At 38.2% G+C, this 21,121-nt stretch overlaps 1 protein-coding gene across 1 annotated transcript in view; it reads left to right on the top strand.

Annotated features, from left to right (window-relative positions):
• Window positions 1-21,121, top strand: part of VPS41 (VPS41 subunit of HOPS complex) — a 107,712-nt gene that overhangs the window by 9,829 nt on the left and 76,762 nt on the right. Inside the window, exons 3-4 of the mRNA XM_065831630.2 lie at window positions 9,965-10,072; window positions 12,962-13,039. Coding sequence (XP_065687702.1) covers window positions 9,965-10,072; window positions 12,962-13,039 — 186 coding nt within the window. The remainder of the gene's footprint in view (window positions 1-9,964; window positions 10,073-12,961; window positions 13,040-21,121) is intronic.

The raw sequence follows: 21,121 nt of genomic DNA, 5'->3' as shown, positions 1-21,121 counted from the left end.
GGCTGATCCTGTGCTTCTGACTGCTGAAGTGGATTTGAAAGTTTTGCGATGGTCTTTGCCATGCACAAAACGAGTGAAATAAAATAAAGCTTGAGGAAGAGTGGCTGTAAAGCTGCCTGGCAGAGAGGGATCTGGGGGTGTTGATTGACAGCCAGCTGAACATGAGCCAGCAGTGTGCCCAGGTGACCAGAGAGGCCACCAGCATCATGGCTTGTATCAAGTCAGCAGGACTAGAGAAGTGATTGCGCCACTGTACTCGGCACTGCTGAGGCCCCACCTTGAATGCTGTGTTCAGTTTTGGGCCCCTTATCATAAGAAGGACATTGAGGTGCTGGAGAGAGTTCAGAGGAGAGCGATGAGGCTGGTGAGGGACCTGGAGCACAAGTCTGATGCGAAGCGGCTGAGGGAACTGGGGCTGTTTAGCCTGGAGAAAAGGAGGCTGAGGGGAGACCTTATCGCTGTCTGCAACTACCTGACAGGAGGTTGGAGCATGGAGGGTGTTGGTCTCTTCTCCCAAGTAGCAAGTGATGGGACAACAGGAAGTGGCCTCAAGATATAGCAGGGAAAGTTCAAACTGGATATTAGGAAAAAATTCTTCACAGAAAGTATTGTCAGGCATTGGAACAGGCTGCCCAGGGAAGTGGTGGAATCACCATTCCTGGAGGTGTTTAAAAAGGCTTTTAGACAAGGTTCTTAGGGACATGGTTTAGTGCTAGAATTAGGTTAGGTTATGGTTGGACTCGATGATCCTCAGGGTCTCTTTCAACTGAAGTGATGCTGTGATTCTGTGAAGTGAAACCAAATTGTACTGTATGGACTTTTTACTACTCTTTTTTTTAATGTGCCATTTATGCTGATTGCTCATGTACAGTATGTCACCTGTGTGTTACTTCTGCTTCACAACTTGGCTCGTGCACAGCTCCCTCAAACCTATAGGAGTGAATCTTCAATTGGTGTTCTGCAAAAACAGTGTGACATTTTCTATACCACAAGTTTCATGAAGAAATAAAATGCTCTCCGCTTTGCCTTTCATCTGTGTGTCATTTCATACTGTGAATGCAGCCCATTTTGATACATATTCACAGGCAGCTGTATCATCTTAATTCCTTGCTCCTGGTGTATATCTGCATTTTCTCAAAGAGGTGAAGGGATTAAATAAATCCCTGCAGAAAATGAATGGGGAGAACACAAAGCTCCTGTGTGAAATTTTACCATCCTAATCCATATTTGCCAATTTTACAGCCAGATACTGGAAAAGTATTGGCAATTTGCCATCTGAGGAGCCATAAAGGACCTGGATGGGAGGTTATTCACTTCACTTCCTTCACCGAGCTAACATTACTGTATTTTCACTATAGAATTAGAGAGAAATATTTCAGCAGCGTTAAGTCACAAATGTGTTTTCATGGTTTAGAAATGTCAGTCTTCATGCCTTTTGTTGTCCTGTGTGTCAATAGTTGCAGAATAGAAAATAGTTCTCGTACAGGTTGGAAGCTTGAGTAGGTTTTTAGTATTTATTCCAAGCTGTAATAATTCTCACAAAACCTGTGTTTATATAGTGTTCAAAATACAGCAGCTTGTTTAGAACACTGTCCTGCAAGTGTTCTAAACAAATTTGAGTAAATAATTAGGTCTTTTACAAAGATAATGATATGTCTTCCATCCCAACTTCACTAATTCGCATCTTTGTTGAAGTTACTACCAGCTTGTCACTAGACATCAGTAATTTTATAATATGACACTCTTTTTATAGGAAATTGTTTGGCTTTCATTCACTGTTGCTTCCCCTGCTTTTGAACCATTGACATCTAGGTGAAAAGTTCTTTGCTATTCTCATTCTTAAACACAGTAATTTATTTTTTCAGCTTTGTTAAAATTTTCTTGTGAAAACAATATTCTCAATATGAAAGTAATGGAGAAAGAGATGTTGATGTTCTCTTGGTAAGTTTTTAGCCTCCAGAGGTCTGGTAAAGTGCTCAGTATTTAAGTTCAGCAAGGTAAATAAAATAACTTGCAATGAAATTGTGTTCCTGTTTGTACGCTATCTAGCAAAATGGGCTTTTGAAGGTTAAAGGCCTTATTTTGAGTTTTTCTTGACATCCCTTTAGTGATAGGGATTTGACTGCATTGAGAGAAATTGCGTCAGGATCCTAATCCTGAAAATAGTATAGGTGGTCCCTTTGTTGTTGAGATGGTAACGCAAGTCTGGAAACTCTGTCCTAGGGGTGGAGAAACAGCTATGGTGAAGCTGCACTTTGCAATAGTTCTGTATTCTTCTACTATAATTCTCCTTGTTTGCTCTGTGTCACTTGTTTCTTCAGCACAAGTGGATATATCTGCCAAAACAGGGAGTTTGGAGAAGAGGAGACTGAGGGGTGACCTTATTAATGTTTATAAATATATAAAGGGTGAGTGCCATGAGGATGGAGTCAGGCTCTTCTCAGTGGCAAACAATGATAGGACAAGGGGCAATGGGATCAAGCTGGAACACAAGAGGTTCCACTTAAATTTGAGAAAGAACTTCTTCTCAGTGAGGGTAACAGAGCACTGGAACAGGCTGCCCAGGGAGGTTGTGGAGTCTCCTTCCCTGGAGACATTCAAAGCCCGCCTGGACACGTTCCTGTGCGACCTCACCTAGGCGTTCCTGCTCCAGCAGGGGGATTGGACTAGATGATCTTTTGAGGTCCCTTCCAATCCCAAACATACTGTGATACTGTGATACTGTGAGGACGAAGTGCTTTCTTCTCTTTTGCTTGTGGCTTTGTTTTTATTTTAAAATAAGGCAGGGTAAGACCTAAACATGGGAAGGCGTGGTGTTTGCATAATTTTAAAACACAGGAATCTTTTTTAAAAAGAAAATATGGCCAAATCTACTTGAAGATCTTTACTACATGTCTCTGAGGTTCTTTGAGTTCTTTTTGAGAACTGAATGGGCTTTAAAATCGCACTTCATGTGTTTTTTGATTATACAATCTACTACTGTGTTTGCAACAATGAAAACATACATTTTGGTAAATCTTTGTGTTGCGAATTTCCAGCTATTTTAATCAGAAGTAATGATTCTATAAATTAATTTTCAAGCCAGTGTTTTGGTTCCAGTTGTTGTGAGAAGAAAGCTGAGTTGGACTAGAGTTTTTTCTGACTCCCATATCAGAAAGGTGGGCAATAGGTTGTCTTATGGTTGGTTTACTTCAAAAATGACAGTGTCAGAGGCAAACACTGAAGTCAGATGTTACAATGGAAGAAATTTGACTTCTAAAAGGCAAACTTCCCTCCTCCTACCACTTCTGGCTGGAACTGGTCATCTTCAAATAAGATGAGCTTTCCCAGTGGTGCTGAGGAAGAGTACAACTCTGCTGGCATACGTGCTCAATGCAGCAGGTGTTAATAGCAGGCCAGGTTACTTAAAGTCGCTGTAAGGAAACAAGGTTTGTTTTTAGGGTAGAGGGTAGTGGACAAATGTCCAGAGCTATTATAGGATCTCTTTTTATGTCTAATAGATGTCACCCCAATTCCAATTTTATATATTTGGTTCAAAGCTTTTACCTCTTGTTTTTAAAGTACCACTGATAAACTGATGCAAGTAGGTATAAGGTGAGAGTAGGATTTATGAAGGCTGGCTGTTCTGTGACTGCTATATGGGAATGTAACAAGGAAGAAGGCTGATTTACCCCATCACAGTATAACCAAGATGATATCATACTTAAAATTATGAGCACGATAAGACATTTAGTAGGTAAAGACTAGGAGTATTTTTTCATTTTTGTGTTCTCAAAAAAAACCCAAACAAACAAACCCCCCAAAACCTGCACAAAACAACAACAAAACAACAAAAACCCCGCCAAACAAACAAAAAACCCCAAACCAACCTGTTCAGTGTTATTACTGAATAATACAGGCCCTTTAAAACATGATCTGGGATGGAAGTTGAAGGGATCTCCAAACTGTCTTGTGACAGTATGATGTTATGTCCTTAAATTCGTCATCAGACATTAGCAATTTGTTACAACTTGCCTTTTAATTTCTTCTAAAACTGCTTTAAGAATATTAACCTTCTGGCATGTGTTATGTGGTGTGTTGCTCCCATGTGATGCTTTCACTTGTAGTAGATTTTTGTTTAATTTTTTGATTCACCTGCCATCTTCCTGTGTATTGCAGATGACCAGTGTGTTCACTTGCATATCTGAACCCTAACTTAGTAAAATAAAATTGCTTTTTCCTTCCATATATTTGAAGAACATCTATGCTGTTAAGGCATAGAAAGAGGACACAGAAATGCAGGACAGTAATTATCTGCATTTCCAAATGATCTTGCTCAATGGTCTTCCCCCTTGTCAGTCCCCCTGCATGTTGATGCGGTGGTGTGGGTGTGCTGGTGGGATGGGAGCCGCACACTTCCTTAGATCCAAAGTTAGTGTATGTGCTGAGCAGTTTGTGCTGGGTTTTGAAACAGCTGTTTCATATTTTCTACTCTTTGGAGAGTTTCCAGAAATTGGGGTCCTGGCAGGCACACGGAAAGATGCTGAAATTGGAATGGGAGTCCAGACTGGGAAGGTTTGGTGAAGTGTTTGAGGGGAGTTGGGGTGTTCAGCAAAGCTCCATCTGAGGGCTTTGGAAGGGGGGGAGATTGGGGATGGGTAGGGTTACATTTCCTCTTGCTGGTGAGGGTTCAGGATTTGCAGTCTTAAAAAGTGGAGGTGTTACACTGGGAGCTAGAACAATTTACCTGTTGGCTTTGGATAGTTGGATTATAGGTGGGATTGACTGGTGTTTTGAAGAGAAGCCACCCACTTTAACCTCTATGTGTAAAGCCATGAACCCCGGGAAATGCAGCGGTATTTTAGGTTGGCTTCAGTGTGATAGGGGGAAAAACCTCCAGATAATGTTGTTTTCCCACTGAACCCTGCAATACAAAAGCACGTGTGGGTGACTAGTAGCCTGCTGCTCTGTGCTCCCACCTGCCCACTGTCTTTCTCTGCTCTCACCAAAGTGGGACAGCTGTCGTGTGGTCCATGCCTTGTTCCCCAGTGAAAGCTGCACCCCTCTATGCTGAGCCACTTGTAGGACCCTACTACCATGCACCTTTTTTTTGTTGTTGTTGTTTGTTTCCCGTGGCTCGGTGCCCTTTCACCCCTGGGTTATTGCTGTTGAAATAATGATTTCTAGCAGAGTGTGTGAGAAGGAGTCGTTCATGCTGGGTATAAAAAGTTTAGGAGAGAAGTTGGAGGTAGAAAAGCAGATCGATGTTTCCCTTCCTTCATCACCTGGTGTGTACCACTTCCTAAGCCATGTACTGTTGTGGCAGGGAGAGTCACTTGTTTCCTTTTCCATTGGCATCCCGAAACCAAGAGTAGCCCAGTCAGTAGACCCAGCCCTGCAGACCCACAGTGAAGAATTGCCTGCATCTTGCCCTCCAGACCAGGCTGAAGAAACTGCTACTTTTTCTAGCTGAGCAACAGTGAACTATAACTAGGTTATTTGTTTTTTTTTCCTTCTGCAAGATAATGATTACTGTTTAAATAAATAAAAATGCTGGTTTCTTAGTAGTCTGTATTAAGTGTCAAGAAAAGTTACTCTCACAAATTGCTAAGTAGCCTCTTCTTCACTTTGTGCAGTAATGTTGGGTTTACACTTTGCAGAAGAGTGGGTTTTTCTTTCCCCCTTTTTTTTCTTTTTTAGTGAACACTAGCTATTCAGATACACAGAGGAAGAGCACTTCTAATGGCATTTAACTTATGAGAGTATGAGATAATTTAACATTTTGCTTAGAATCTCTGAAATGGAAGTGAACTTGAAAGAAAGCATGGGGAAAAAAAAAAAAAAGAAAATGAACCGTTTGGGGGGTTTGTTTCTTTGTTTGTAGGATGTGAAATTGCTTTGAAATTGCTTAAGTGATGGACCTCAAGTATCTTTCTGTTGAAATGGTTTGCTGGGTTAAAACTTGTAGGCGTAAACAGGGCTGGAATGGCCACCTATAGTAATTGGAATTCTAGCTGGAAGCCGGCAGGAGATGTGCAGCAAAGAGGAAGGGCACTTGCCTTATAATGTATGCACCGTTTATTTCTATAAAGGCTTTGAAAAACTTTGAGGGCAAATTGTGCGGGAAGCATGACACTTTGCTGTCAGTGCCCGTAACATAATTAGAGTATCCGCAATCAGCAGAGCATGTAGTTCATGTGACAGACTGTCCTGTGGGCAGATCCTCGGCTGCAGGAGCAAATGTGGGCTAATGGAATCACTCCAGGAACTGCCCACAGATTCCTTCTGGAAATTTTCTTCACAAGGACCAATTTCAGATTTTTATTTTTTTTTTCTACTCACAATTCCATCACAGTTGTTTCTGTAAGCAAAGCTGTGGAAGGTGGGGCAGAATATCTGAAGAAGATTGTGACCTTGCATTTGGAAAGGCAGATGAGCATCCCTTGCAGTGACACTGCCCTTTTGAGAGTTAATTGCACGTTTGCAGCTCTCCTCTGTTTTGTAAATCTGTTCCAGAAGAAGGTGGTAGCAAGTTTCAGACCTACTAGGTGTTAGGTGTGGGAAGAGGAATTTGTTTTCAGTTCAGGAATTCAGCAGTGACAAATGGAAGAGCTCTTAGAAGGAAGGGGCTCATACAAATCTTACTGGTTAGTTTAGAGTATTTAATTCAATTGGAAATGTGCTTTTAATGGGAAATATTTATGGATACTTGTTCTTTACAGGTTCTTTACAGCATATTTTCAGTTATTTGACTGCTAGCATCAGCAGTGAAAGGCAAGAAGAAAACTAAATTGAATATGAGTTTCAAATTAGCATTCCTGTGGTTGTAAAATGGTCATTATTTTACAACACCACAGAGGTAGCTTCCTCCTGTCAGCTCTGTGGGTCTCCATCCCTTCCAGAACTTAAGGCTGCCATGTGTGGAGTGCTTTACACATTTTGTGCAGTATATATTTCATTTTTCGCTTAAAATATTTGACAAGAATTTCAAAATTCAGTGTTGTTGGGCTTGTTCTGCCCTTTTTTTTTTTGTTAAGGCAGAAAATACAAAAGAAGTGTTAAGCGGCAGTACAAAAAGCAGTGCTATAAAATTTACTTTCAAATGCTTAGAATCCCCTATGATGGCTTAAAGGACTTCTCTTTAATTAAAAGTGCCATACACTTAGTAAAAAATCCATGTTAGTTGAGAAATCGATATTTTTTTTTTTTATTTCCCCCTTCTTATAAAAGGAAAGCTGTGAGTTTTCTTGTATGGGGTAAATGTCACTCTGTTTATATCTTAGCTTTACTGCAAGTCAGGACTTGTACTATTCTTCTAGGTTGTCATAGAAACGCAGCTAACTGTCATCTCAACTCAGGCTGCTGATGGTTTTATTTGTAGGTTTTCAGGATTATTAAAATTTAACAAAAATTATTGATTTGCTTTTTATTAACACCGGCTTGTGTTTACTTTAAAAGTTCAGACTGCATAAAAGCTTTTCCTGATAGAAAAATACCTTTAAAATTATTTAACTCTGATACTCTGAATAAGAGATCATCAAATGCATTTAATATGTGAGGTAGAGTCTGGAGCAGTAGAGAAAACTTGCATTTTTGCACATCACCTTTTTCATTTTGTTTTGTTTACGATAAGGTCCCCCCACCCTATTTCAATTCACCTTTTAGCTTTACTTTTACTATACATAAGAGATACCTGTCAAGAGAGCGTGAAATGGGTACATCATCATGCCTAATATTTGAAGTTTTCATTTTATTTACTTTTTTGAAGCCTGGCAGAATGCTTCGGTGCACTGACTTTTGAAAGTATATATTTTTTGTATATGCATGTGCAGGAGAAATTACTTAGTTTTCACTCATAAATAAGACAGGCAAAACTTATTTACAGCAACTTTATCTAATGGTCCATGGATGAATGCTTTTATGCAAACTACTCAAGAGACTAGAATTAACTTTTCACGTTGGTTGCACATTTGATGTCCAGACTCCAGCAACATGTGGGATCTTATAAAAACTAGATGACTGGAGTTCAATTTTTACTTTTATGGATTTATTCAGTGATTACCCATGCATTTCAAGTGTAATCTTTGTAAGCAATGTATAAAACGCAGTAATGTATTAATTGCTGTAAAATGGATGCATACTTCCTTACGCCTTTCTTCCATCACATACGCCTTTTTCTTTGACTTTACCTCCTCCCTCTACCCTGAAGTCCTTTATTAAGGATCTCTAGGTGCACGGAATTTGGCTGATTTATATACATCCCTGTAATTTGACATTGTCATTCTGCCGAGTAACAACTTTGTTGAGTGTTAGATTTACTGAATAAAATTGTTTCTTGGTGGACATTTTGACACCTCACCTCAGACTGCTACGTCATGGGCTGCTGACATCCTTGTATTAATCTCATTTGTATTCTGTCATAGGACTCTCAAATAACATTTTAAAAGGGCCTCTGTTTGCAACGTATTTATGTAAGCATGAAGCTAAATATTGCATGTTTCTATAGGCCCGTATGGCTTTTATGTGTTTTGTATGAGGATATGTACATATTAGTGTGTGTAATGGTAGCAGGCATGGTAAATGGCTGTAATATTTGACTTGGGGAAGACTGACTTTAGTACTCCAAAGACACTTTAAACAAAATATGTCTTATTAACATGTTAACACACCTCTTTTCCAAATTTATTTTTCACACCATTAGCTACAAGAAAATGTTGCACAAATATAGTTCTTCTGCCATAGGCTGACACTGTGCATTTTTATTTTCCTCTCTAGAGACTGGAAAGCAGTGGTTGGTGGGAAGTGACAGTGCTCTTTTACTAGAGCACCGCACTGGTATATTCTGGTTGTTTAGGGATTAAATAGGTGTTTTATGGAGGAAACACGCTCAATGTAGATGTGTACATTAGAACTAATAGTGAGTGTAGGAGACATTGTTAGTATACTGTTTCCCACTGAGGACCAAGGGATATATTATGGGTTTCTGTACATCTATGCATGTGTAATATTAACTTGAGGCTTACTGAAGCCTATGAAATCTTTCTCTGGCATTGTGCTTCAGCAGACCATCTGTTACAAATAGATGCCTATGACCAGAGAGCTATTTTGCACCTTGGATTTTCTTTTCCTAAGAGATAAATGTGTTGAGTGTTCATTGACCAATGAATTTGCTGCTTGTGTTTTTTAGCTTGGTCTCCTTTCTGTTAATTCTCTGTCACTTGATGCATCATCTTTCTTTGCATCTACATAGTGGTTGTGTGATAATACCTAACATGTTTGAAAAAGAGAGGAAAGCTTTGGTATTTACCAGAAAAAGTTCCTAATGTGCAGATTATATAGGTGATTCATAGGCATATGCTGTGTCTGGGTCCTTTTTTAAAAAAAATAAAACAAACAAAACAAAACATAAACCCTTTGGTACATTTTATACAATTAACTTATTCCTAGTGGATTCTTTTTATTTTTGTTCACAGCATTTTGCCTCTATCCTTCCTACAGAGGTGCAGCATCTTGTAAAGGTCTTGAAGTTTCTTGTAACCTGCATGCTTCAGCTTAGAGTTAGTTGTGGCTACAGTGGCACACTTTATTTTATCATCATCCATTTTTCCATATCCATCCCTTTTATATTTTTCTTCTAAATTGGGAATGACTAACGTACACACATACATTTCTTCCTGCTTTTTGGATATCAACTAAGTGCCTCTTACAGCTGAACTGATATGCTGCTATACAGTCTTTGCACCCAGAACTTTGGAGTAAAAAGAGAAATTAATAACAAAAAAACACAACCCAAGCCCCGTCCAATGATAAAAATGTGGAAGTTTGGCTTCTGATTGGAATGGCTGTTGTTACGAGATAATAGTGATCCATCTTCGCCTGTTGCTTTGTGATAGTTTTGGCATATCTTTTAATTTGTTTTTACTTAAAATGAGCTTCTAAATGTTTGTTTGTTTTGCTCCCTTTACATACATTCTTAAAAATTCAGGAGGATGAGAGTGAAGAAGAACCTAAGCTGAAGTATGAACGACTTTCTAATGGAGTGACTGAAATTCTCCAGAAGGATGCAGCCAGCTGCATGACGGTGCATGAGAAGGTATTATGTGCTAGAACTTCTGTTTGATATTTATCTGTGCTTATAATGCATCAGTATATTTCTGTGTAGAAATGCTGCCAAATCTAGAAGTGCAGTGCAAGCCAACACTAATATAAGCAAAATTAATGGTAAATTCGCGTTGAACAGTGCACACTTTCTCAGGTAGAAAATGAGGTGGGAATTCAAGGTGCAGTGATTTGTTGGATAGGATGTTTACGTAAGCCATTGGGAAAATGTTCACTCAGTTTCATTTATGGGCAATATTATGAACTAGAATTGGGATACAGTCCCAACTTTCCTCTATTCAGAAAAGAAATTGGCGTATGCTGTGCTTATTTGTACAGGCTGAATCACTGAAGACAGACTTGATCACGCTATGGCCCAGCTTAGCATATATGCAGCTGTGGAAGACAGCTGAGTTTCTGTTAATATGACTGTTTTCTTTGACTGTTATTTTCTTGGGGGGGTGTCATACTAACACTTCCCTGTTCCTGATTCAATGTGTTAAGAACAAGGAGAGGGAATGCACATCCTCTAATACTGGAAAGGTTTGAGACATTCAAGAAAATGAGAAAGTAATGGACAATGCAAAGTAAATAAATTTTACAAAGAATCATTCCTTTGTGCTTTTTTATTTTCTGAGTTTTGTATAAATACTGAATAACATTTTAAAATATTGAGGAATGCTGAAGAGCATCTGAACGTGAGTTAGTGATTTGTCATGAAACTATTAGTATGTAAAACATAATAGCTGTTTTCTGAATGTATAATTTTTCACAACCAGTAACAGCTCCGTAACAGCTACTGTTGAGGGATCTGTCTCTATTATTTGGATATATTTTTAGATTGACATGTGCTGTGTTTCTTTTACTCAAAGGACTGTTACCATGGCTCAAGAAGCTCTTAAGATGAAGCTTATATTTTAACTGTGTGAATGAAAACAATAAGTCTTTTCAAAATGTTTTGGATGACTTAGAATTACACAGATACTTGGGAAATTGGCAAGCATTTCCTTCTGGTCTGTGGCTTGTTTGTATTACCTTTTTTCCCCGAGCCGCAGGTAAATTTTGAAAGCCAAGATACTAACATGATTTTTCTATAAGGATGTGCACAGATAGAGCTTTAACTATAGTGTCACAAAGAGTGACTATACAGGAAAGCTGTTTAAGTATCCCAGCACTTTTAGTTTTCCAGTGAACTAGATACACTATTTATGAGAAGGATCAATATTGTTAGAAGCCAGGCACTGGAGTCTTTTAGGAATAGGTCTCTTAAAACAGCCTAAAAAGGAAGCTGGGTTATAGTTTTTGCAAGGATGTATTCTGTTTTGTTATTTTTTTTTCTTTTTTTTTCTTCACTGCAAGAGCAGGAAAAACCCTACTAAAAAGTCATCATTAGCAAAATTATGCTGTACTAAGTAAAATATGCCCCTGATTAAAGCAGTTTAACTTTACTGGGAATCCTGAAAATCTGGCTTCTGTATCTAGACTAATTTCCCCCCAGAATTATTTCTTTTCTTTTCACTGCTAAAGCATCATATTTTCACCAGGCTTGCTGTCTGCACTGGATGACTAATCGTCATGGCACCTGGTGCATTCAGGCAGGCCTCTGCAGTGGAATAGTCATACCTAGTTATGTCTGCACACCTGATGTTTTATTAACCAGTATTGATTTTTTTTACCCGGGGGACTTTTTTCTTCCTGAAAAAAGGCAACCTTGCAGGAGTGAAAGGCATTGCAGGGGATGAATTTCTAATGAACCTCTTCTTTCCCTTTTTTGACTCCTTTTAATGTAGCTTCATATTTTAAGTGCCTGAACTGAAATTTCATTTTAAGCAATTCCATTTTGATAAATCCTTTTAAACCTTGACTTTCTGTAAGGTTATTTTTTAAAGATTGTGCTGCCTGACTGACACGCTTAACAGTGCCTGTAAATTTGAGCATTTCATTATAGGTTGCAATGAAGCATGCTCACATGCAGTGAAATACAGAGAATTGAGGAACCTAGACTATTTGAGTAATGCTGAAAGGAGGGGGGGAATAAAAGAAAGCTATGTCATAAATCAGGTAGTACTGAAGTTCTTCCTTTTCTCTATATGGTGTAGTTCACATGGTTCAATTATCAGCAGATCTTTCAGAATCAATTCCCTTCTTGTTTGCATCAAAATAAGTTTGTGATAGCATGCATTTGTGTGGAGATTTCTTTATTTTGCTGCTGTTTTTTAGAATGAAATTCCTGAGACTTCTAAGGAAAAGTGTATTTGTCGTAAGAGTGTTCAATGCAGGAGTACTGTGTGAAGGAAAGCAAACCCAGTGGTTATCTGTGTGCTTAAACACACTGTTAGAGACCTTCCAGAATTCAACAGTATTTTACCAGTGGCTTACCGGTGGCCTTATGCTGCGTTTGAATGTTTGGGTTTTATGTTAATGATGAAGGAGAATTGAAAACATAGTCTGACAGAAACTGTTATGATTGAAACAAAGCTGCAGAAAGGATCGAGGAACTAGTTCAGGGCTGTGTTGGTCCTGGCTTTCACGCTGCATTTTTAATTTGCTGCCACAGTCCATCAGGCAGTGTGTACGGACTGCAGACACACCGTTAGTTGTCGGTGGATGAGGGTCCTCATGACTCATTCTGACAGCTAACTTGCACTATCGCAGTAATATGGGCTTAAGGCCCTGTTTTATTCTTTAGGTGGAGTTAAAATAAGCTTTGTCTATAGAAGACAGTGTGGTTGAATTGGTTTTGTTTTGTGGTGGTTTTTTTTTTTTTTTTTTGTTAGGTGCTGCTAATCATCAATCTGCCAAACATCCCAGAGCTCATTTGGCATTGCTGTAGTTTTGGTTGTGGTGTCTTTGTGTTTATGTAATCAGTCTCTTTCTTTTACAGTTTTTGGCACTGGGAACACATTACGGCAAAGTTTATTTACTTGATGTCCAGGGGAACATCACACAGAAGTTTGATGTTGTAAGTATGGTATTATTCAGAACATATCTACTGGGGTGTAAAAATGGTGTGATGTACTAATTGATAAATAAGTTAATGCTCTTGCTACACCTGTAATTTTACTAAGGCATTTCATTAACTCCCTCCCCATAACATAAGAAGCGGAGTATGGTCCATGCAAAAAGAAGTTACACTGGTTGGTTTTGTGATGAGCACATCTCAGTTTACATATAATAAACTTTCTTCATGAAGACAGAAAAGGAAATATGTATTTATGATTGTAAATGACTATTATTAATTATGTACCCCAGAGACTCACAACTACCACAAGGCATGAGCCTGCTCATTAAGTGACTATTGTCAGTTATTAGTGTGTGCACTATCATCTTATCTAGTTGCTACAAGTAATTGAAAATTGATTGATTGCCTTGCTGGTTCAGTTTATCTACTGCAAATGTATAATGCTAATATTTTATGTGAATGTTTTGAAATGTGGACTCTTAGGGGATTGTATTGATTGGAGGAGAAGCAGCAGACGTTTTCTTTATTGTGGTTCCTGATATTAGAGGATGAATGAAATGCTAGATTTAGAGCTCTGTTCTAGAGTATTTAAAGGTCCTTTTAACTGTGGATATTTGTTGTTGTTGTTGTTTGTTTGTTGTTTTTTTTTTTTAAATAGCTAATTTCCAAATTCCCTGTCTTCCATGAGAGGTAGGAGGAAGACAAAGAAAATTTTCTATGTAGCATTGGTCAAATTTACAATGACCTTACTGGGTATTAATGAAAGTCTAGCTAATTATCTTATCCTGTTTCTTTTAAGTTTATGTTCGTCAGCCCCACAGAGGAGATGCTGACTGCATCTCAAAAGAGGAAAAGCTTTTGGTGTCTCCCTTACAGTTCAGATTACTTTACATGTATGCTACTTGCTAAAGATACAGTTTCTTTCTCTCTGAAGTAATGTATTTGTGGCAGGCCAGATTAAAGCGTACCTGAATTCTTTATTTTCTATCTTTGCGGTAAAAGACTGACTCAAAGACTCAGTCAAATGATGTGGAGATTTTCTATTGAGTCAGGCATTAAATGTCTTAGAGTGGTATTCGTTCCACTCTGTGTCAGACACTTGGAAGAGTTCATTTGTAGAACTGACATTTTTTTTCCTAACTTCATCACCAAGGCACTGTTCTCCCACACTGGTTCCTAAAGGTGAAATCCTCTTTCTGTAAAGACTTAGGGCACTGCTTAGGTGTAGAGCAAGGGGACCTGTTTTCTACTAAAAACTATAAAACCAAATCCCTGCATCCCCTTTATGCCCACCCGCTGAAATCTGATATTCTTTTCTTTGTTTCTCTTTAATAAAATGTCTTACCAGTGTCTGCTGGCAGGATGGTTTCTTATAATGAAGTTAAGGTTGGACTGTATAAACCACCTTCTGCTCCACAGTGCTTACTTGGCCTGCTTCAAGATAAAGATTTTTGTGCCATTTCTTCTTAAAGATATGGCAGCTATTTATTTTTGAACCTATTGTTTGAGTACAAACTGCATTTGAGATGTAGAATAGGAAAAATAAATGTTTCATGGATGAGATTCTTAATGTTTCTGTTTCTTTTTGTAACATACATGTCTTCAGTACAAGGGATAAATTATATTATGTATCAGATGGAAAGGGTGCTTCTTTTTTTATTTTTTTATAGTTTGAAGAAAAGTTATTTTTATCTAGGACCACTTGTCTTCAAAAGAAAAGTTTTCCAAGGAACTAAGTGTTGTAGAACAGAGTAAGCTGCCTGTGTGAGAAACAAAGCAGCCCTGTGATATCCTTGGCTGCTTGAGCAGAGAAGTTTTCTGACTGAATGTTGTCAGCTACTGAACCTCTAGACAGTTGGTTCTGAACTGGCTGTTCTATGTCAGAATATTTTCCTTCTAACCTGAACTTTTCACCATCTTGTGCTGCAGGCTAGAGGTGTTGCTATCAAAATGTTTGGTGGGCTCTTCCTTCTGTTCTCTCCTACCAATGCCTGTTCGCTGTCTCTCTTCCTTGAGGATTTGCATTAGTGCATTGCTGTATAGTGAAACCCAAATAAAACCTTAGCCTTTCTTGAGAAGGAGGTGAATCGCTTCTGAAGTCCTGTAGGTGCAAAGCATTCCTTGTAAATGCCCACGGGCAAAGAGTTTTTTCCCTAGTGGTATTTTTCTCTGGTTCTTTGTTGCGTCCAAAATGAGCAAATTCCTTCTGAGAAGTGTTTGCACTGGTGGAATGGCAGATATAGTTTACCTTGAAGTTGTAAATAGGAGAGGGATCTGTTGTTACTATTTTCTGGAAATTAGTAGTGTATAAAAATTGTTCTGAGTAAATAGTCTCTCATTAAACAGCAAGCAATATTACTACTGAAGTCTTGGAATTGTTTGCAGTAAGCAGTGTATCTGGGGAGTGAATTTTACAGATTTTTCTTTTTGAAAGAGTCTTTTCAGCAAATGTTTTCTGTCTTATGAGAAGGCAGAAATGAATAGCAAGGATAGCAACATGAATCCCTTTGTCTGAAAGAAATCAGTTACGTAATTCAAAGAATTGTTCTGCGTATGAGTCTTTACCTGTATTTTTCAGGGTTTTACTTATTTTTAAAGCCAAATAGGGCAATTAAAATAAAATTAAGTCTGTTTAATATATAAATAGAAAAAACTAATCATAGACAGGAAACTTTAAAAGTCACTACATCCTAAGTAGTGGTAGTGTGTGAAATAAACCAGAAGGGGGAGAGAGGTTTTTATTTTAACCTTTATAAAAAAATTTATTTTAATAGCAAGTTCATATGACATATATGTAGACAATACCGTTACTACTGTCATAGTCCTCTTGATTTCCATTTTTCTTTCCTAATCTCAGGTAGCCATGTTCAAGAACATAAATGGGCTTGGAAATCGAAGAAATAAGAATTTTGGTTTTGTAATAAATCATTTATTTTCCATATTGGTCAAATTGTTAAACAGAAATAGAGACTGGTCTCAGGGGGTTTGCAGCATAATTACTTTATAATGTCTCCAGCTCCTGTGAGCTTTGAGGGAAAAAAAACCTCACAGGTATGTTGCATAATCTCCAAAATGGCCAATTTTTTAATTATGATCTTCCTGTTCAAGGCTGAATGCATTTAACATTTTAAATTGCTAAAGACAGCTGTAAGAAAGACTAAAATGTAATGGCCTCCCTAGAAGTTATGCTATTGTAACATTTTTGTTTGGTTTTTATTGTTTAGAAAAAAAACCTTTTAGGACTTCACTCTGTAATGTCCATAGCAGCAAAACAACCTGGGTATCCTGAGTTCCAAATACTGGCTCTGGTGTTACAAAGAATTAATCACATGCTGTACTTTGACCCAGAAATCTTCACAGAGGCTTCTGTGAAACTGAGGTAGACAACTAGAAAGTCTTTTCAGAGCAGCCTTGCTCTCACCTTGCTCCTAAAATAGTTGATGCTGGATCCTGTTCCGGGCAGACATCCCGTCATTTCAGGTTTGCAAAATGTGCTTTGAAACTGGCGTAGGGTGCTTTTGGTTTGTGGAGAATCTAGAGACAGGAATTTGGGGGCTTTGGCCTTTGGCTTTGGGTGGTGCTGCTGTCTCAGCAGCCAGGTTGGTACTTTCACATCATCCCCCTTTCCTCCTTGCCTGATGTGTTTGCAGCTCCTGCCGGTGTGGCTGTCTTTGACAATGTCAACCGTCTAAGATTAACTGATATGCATCCTCAAATAACGTATGTTTGACAAACTGGTGTTCTCTTGTATTAGGGTTCAGTGCATTGAGTGAGATGAAATGTGTCAAACGCACTGAAAATTATTACTAAAAGGCAACAGGAAGAGAGGAAAAAAGCCTGCTAATGCCACTGACAAAGGATGATGCAGGACTGATTCACAGCATGTTAATTCCAAATGCCTCACCATCTTTCTTTTCTTTTTAGACTGTCTACAATTTATTAATATAATTATCGCCTCAACTGTCATCTTGTGGATTAAGGACTTGTAGATATGAAGAAAGCTGTGCAAACATGTTTAGTTAAGTAACAAATCAAAAACCTTTCAAAGGGCAAGAAAATCTGCCCCCATTCTGGTCTTCTAATAAACATCAAACTTAAAGCAAAAATTGTAAGAGGTCTTGGCTGGTGCCAGTGATACTCGATGAGAAGGGGATGTCTTCTATTTTACAAGTAGGGGGGATTTAAATGTTTAATGCATCAGAGATGTTTCAGAGGTGATGCATGAGCCTAAACAACAATGTAAATAGTGTTTTGAAGCTTCTATTAGTGCAAAAAAATTGAAGTCCTTTTAGCATGCAACGTTTCTGAGCTGTTCAAGAGTGCTAGAATTTCAGAAAGAATGAAACTTTAAGTAGAGGCCCCTTCTCAGAGCATTTCTTTTTCCGCTTATTTCTTTCCTGTCCTTACCTCCCCCCCCCCCCCCCCATTGTCTCACATTTTGTAGTACTAAACATTTCTTTATTTTGTTTTACTTGGAGTGGCAGAAATCCAAAATCACTAGGTCATCTCTGCTACCTTGAAAAATTATAGGGCAGTTCCTTCCATGGTGATATTGTTGCCCTTGGATCTGCTGAAGTTACAGCACTCACCAGCCTGTTGGTTTTGCTGATACCTCAGCAGGTTGCAAAGAAAATGTCAGAGGTTTTGGTTGACATGATGTGCTTTTCAAAGGCTTTGATTGCTAAAGAGAAAAGCATATTTCCTAATGAGGAAGCAGCTGTTGTTTAAGCACTAAATGCTATTGCTGGAGATGATGCAGAGCCCACTGATGCTGTAAGAGATAATGTGGCATCTTTCAATGGGGAGAGTAACTTTTAAGCATTTGATTGTATAGTGAGGAAGTTACTTTGAATGGAACTTTACATGAAAGTTTAAGACTAAGATGCTATAAAAGTCACTTATTTTGACAGGCTACTTAAAATTCCCTGTTTATAACTTTAACTACATCATTTTAGTTGTCACTTTCAGACACAGAAGACATAGTTGGGAGATGAAGCAACAGAACTTAAAGATCTGGGTAGCTGTGTGTTAGTGTTTGCCAAGTGTCACTGCGCCTGTTATAATTTGAAGCTGGAATCCTGTGTTTTGTACAAAACCAAGCATACTGCTATAAATGTAGTCTCCAAAACCCAAAGGAAAAAACGAAGGTTTTAATAGGAGCAAGTGTATATGCAGGAGACAGGCTTCCTTCCCCTCAATGGGACCTCCCACCCAAATGGCGGTGCAGTCCTATGTCTTAAATGTTTTAAGTTAACCCCTAGCTCTGCCAAATGGAAAAACTGGAGAAAAGTGACATGCTTCGGGATCTTGCTTTTAAGGCTTGGATGTCTACACTCAATTTAACAGGCCGCCTTCTACATCCGTCTACCCATCTTTTCATTGTAACTTGCGATGATTTGGAAATCCAGAGGTTTTTACAATAGCTGTGGGAGTAACTCTGATGGTCTTTTGAGTTTGTCTTTTTGGATATTATAAAGCCTTGGAAAGTATGTCTTATGATGTTTGTCCTGATGCTGTGTTCATTAGGTTGTTTGTGACCTGGAGTGTTTCCAAAGGGAACTGTGGAGCTGTTGAGGATTAGGACCCTTCCTTGGCAGGAATTGTAGTGTCCCTGTGTGTCTCTGTTGCTGGCTGAGAAGTGAGGTACTACACTGGCAAAAATTGTCACATCAGAGTAGTTATTCCATAGGTCTAGAAAAGTTTCTCGTCTGACATGATTGAAACCAAACCACCTCTCATAGATGTTTTGCCTATTGTCTTTGTATCCACTAACTTTCCTTTGAAGGGAGCGTTGCATAAATTTTTACTTAAATAAAGAGATCGGGTGGATGTTGAAGGCATTTGTTATTACTAGAAATGTTGCTTCGAGTATGAATTAAATATAGGAGATGTAAACAATTGTAGTATCATGTATGCTTAATTTTTATAAGCTCAAAAATGAGGAAAGCATGGCCATTTATTCTTTCAGGCCTGTAGCTTGCAGTAACTCTGTAGCTTAGAGCAGAATAATGTAAAAAGTTTAGTTGGGAGTGTGGGTTCAGCTACAGAACGTCTTGTATGGTCCAGACATCTATTTCTTGAATGATGTTAGCTCATACAAATCAAACACATGCTTGTGCGGTCACAAGCAGTAACATGTATGCTGTGGATTCAATTAATTTCATTTAAAGTATAAAGCCAAAATACTTCATCAGCTGTTTCTGGAACTGCATTTGTTTCTTCATTGTCTTTTGAACTAGCAGCTATGTTGCCCATCTCCCTTCTTTAGAGAAGGATATCAGCCCCACCCTCAGACTGAATGATCTTTCTTACAGCTTCATTACTCTCCAAATGCATATTCTTTTTCCTTGATTTTTTTGACATAGATGCATAGGAAGAAGTTTCCTTTCTGTCTCTAGTGTCAATCATTTTTCTACAGAGTGGGTATCCTGTTGTCTGTCAGTTGCATTTCATGACCAGTTGTAAAGGTCTTCTGTTTAAGGTACCTTAGCAGCCCTCTTTAACAAACTCTTAGTGAAATCAGAGACATTAATGTCACCTGTTAATGATGTTAAAGGACTGTGAGTGAATATTGTTTTGTCACAATCATTTAGACATAGCAAATAGCTCAGTTTCTCTTGACTTGGTAGGATCCTATCATATTTGGTGTGTTCTCAAAAAAAAAAAAAATCTGGAAAATTCTAGGTAAAAAAATCTCATTTTGGGAGAATGCTAAACATGAAGGACATTACTGTCATGGTACTTAATACAGCATTCTTGGTCAGTGAAAGGGCAGAGTTTCCAGTGTGTTTTTTATTTTTTTTTTAATCAGAAAATCTGAGTCTATTTTTGTGAAGATCAGGTAGATGACCTTACTATAATTCTGCTAAGTGAATTACCATGTGGCATTTTCAAACATTTTTTGGCAAAGTATTTGTGACATTATGCAGAAACATCAAAATCCTCAAAATATTTTTTTTTCTTTCACCATCCAGGTTTGGTAACATCTGCCATTTGAATGCATACTATAACTTGTGATTATTTAGAAGATGTAATTTGTGTTTGCAATTATTACTGACCTTTTCTCTAAAAAATTGCCCTGTGCACTCTAATTTGACAACAACATTAGGCAATAACATTTACTTGCTTTTAAGAAAAACACAGGAACATACTTTCTAATTTCAAAGACATTAAACAACCATGCACAATAATATTTTTTTCATCTCTGGTTCAAGCAAAAAAAATTACCTTTCTGGGGTGTAATTTACTCTTAAAGACCCAACAAATTTCAACTGTTAAATAAGGAACACACTTCTCTGTGCCTTCCGGAGGCTTAGTTGCTGACAAGAAAGACACGATGCTGCTAGTTTGTTCGGTCTTTTACTACTTGTTGGGTACTCGAAAAGCCACAGATTCTCACCATCTCACGGATGCCTCTGTCCTGCTGGGAACTTTCTGGTTTGACCAGGTGATATTGACTGGCACAAGACACACAGTCAGTGGTTCACCGTTTCCTTTTTCTGGTCATCTCAGAAACATGCTGTGCCACTTCTGTCTCCTACCCTCCCTAAATGCTTTTTGCTAACATACAGCTGAACCACTGGACCAAGTTGCTCTAGAGTTTTTATTAGCAGCAATGAAACAGCTACTTTCAGGTAGCACTGATGAGGTCTTTTCATAAAAGCCCGATAACACGGATGTGCGTTTTCAACCTTTAAAGGCATAGGGAGGATTTGGAAAGGTTTGATTCCTAAGAAGCTAGTATACTGCTGTTTTTCTTTCAAATGGCATATTATACCTGGATGGCATTTTCCTCTATACAGAAGGCAGGCACTTGCGTGCACATATACAAAATAATAGCAGTTTGCTTGTCAGAATTATTCAGAGTTCTGGCATTAATAAAATATTATTTGCATTAGAAAATGTTTTCCTAGTTAGAAAGTCCAAAGCAACTGAGTTCTAGAGGACAATGTTTTTTATACAAGTTGACATGAATGATAGAGCTACAGCCCTTTGTTTCCATTAACAATAAAAATGCAGCAGTATTAAAAACACAGAATGACATAACAGGGACATAATATGATGAACAAAACATGAAGGCAA

Source organism: Patagioenas fasciata, chromosome 2, assembly GCF_037038585.1.
Source record: "Patagioenas fasciata isolate bPatFas1 chromosome 2, bPatFas1.hap1, whole genome shotgun sequence".
NCBI lineage: Eukaryota > Metazoa > Chordata > Aves > Columbiformes > Columbidae > Patagioenas > Patagioenas fasciata.
This window is presented reverse-complemented; position numbering and strand designations above follow the sequence as displayed.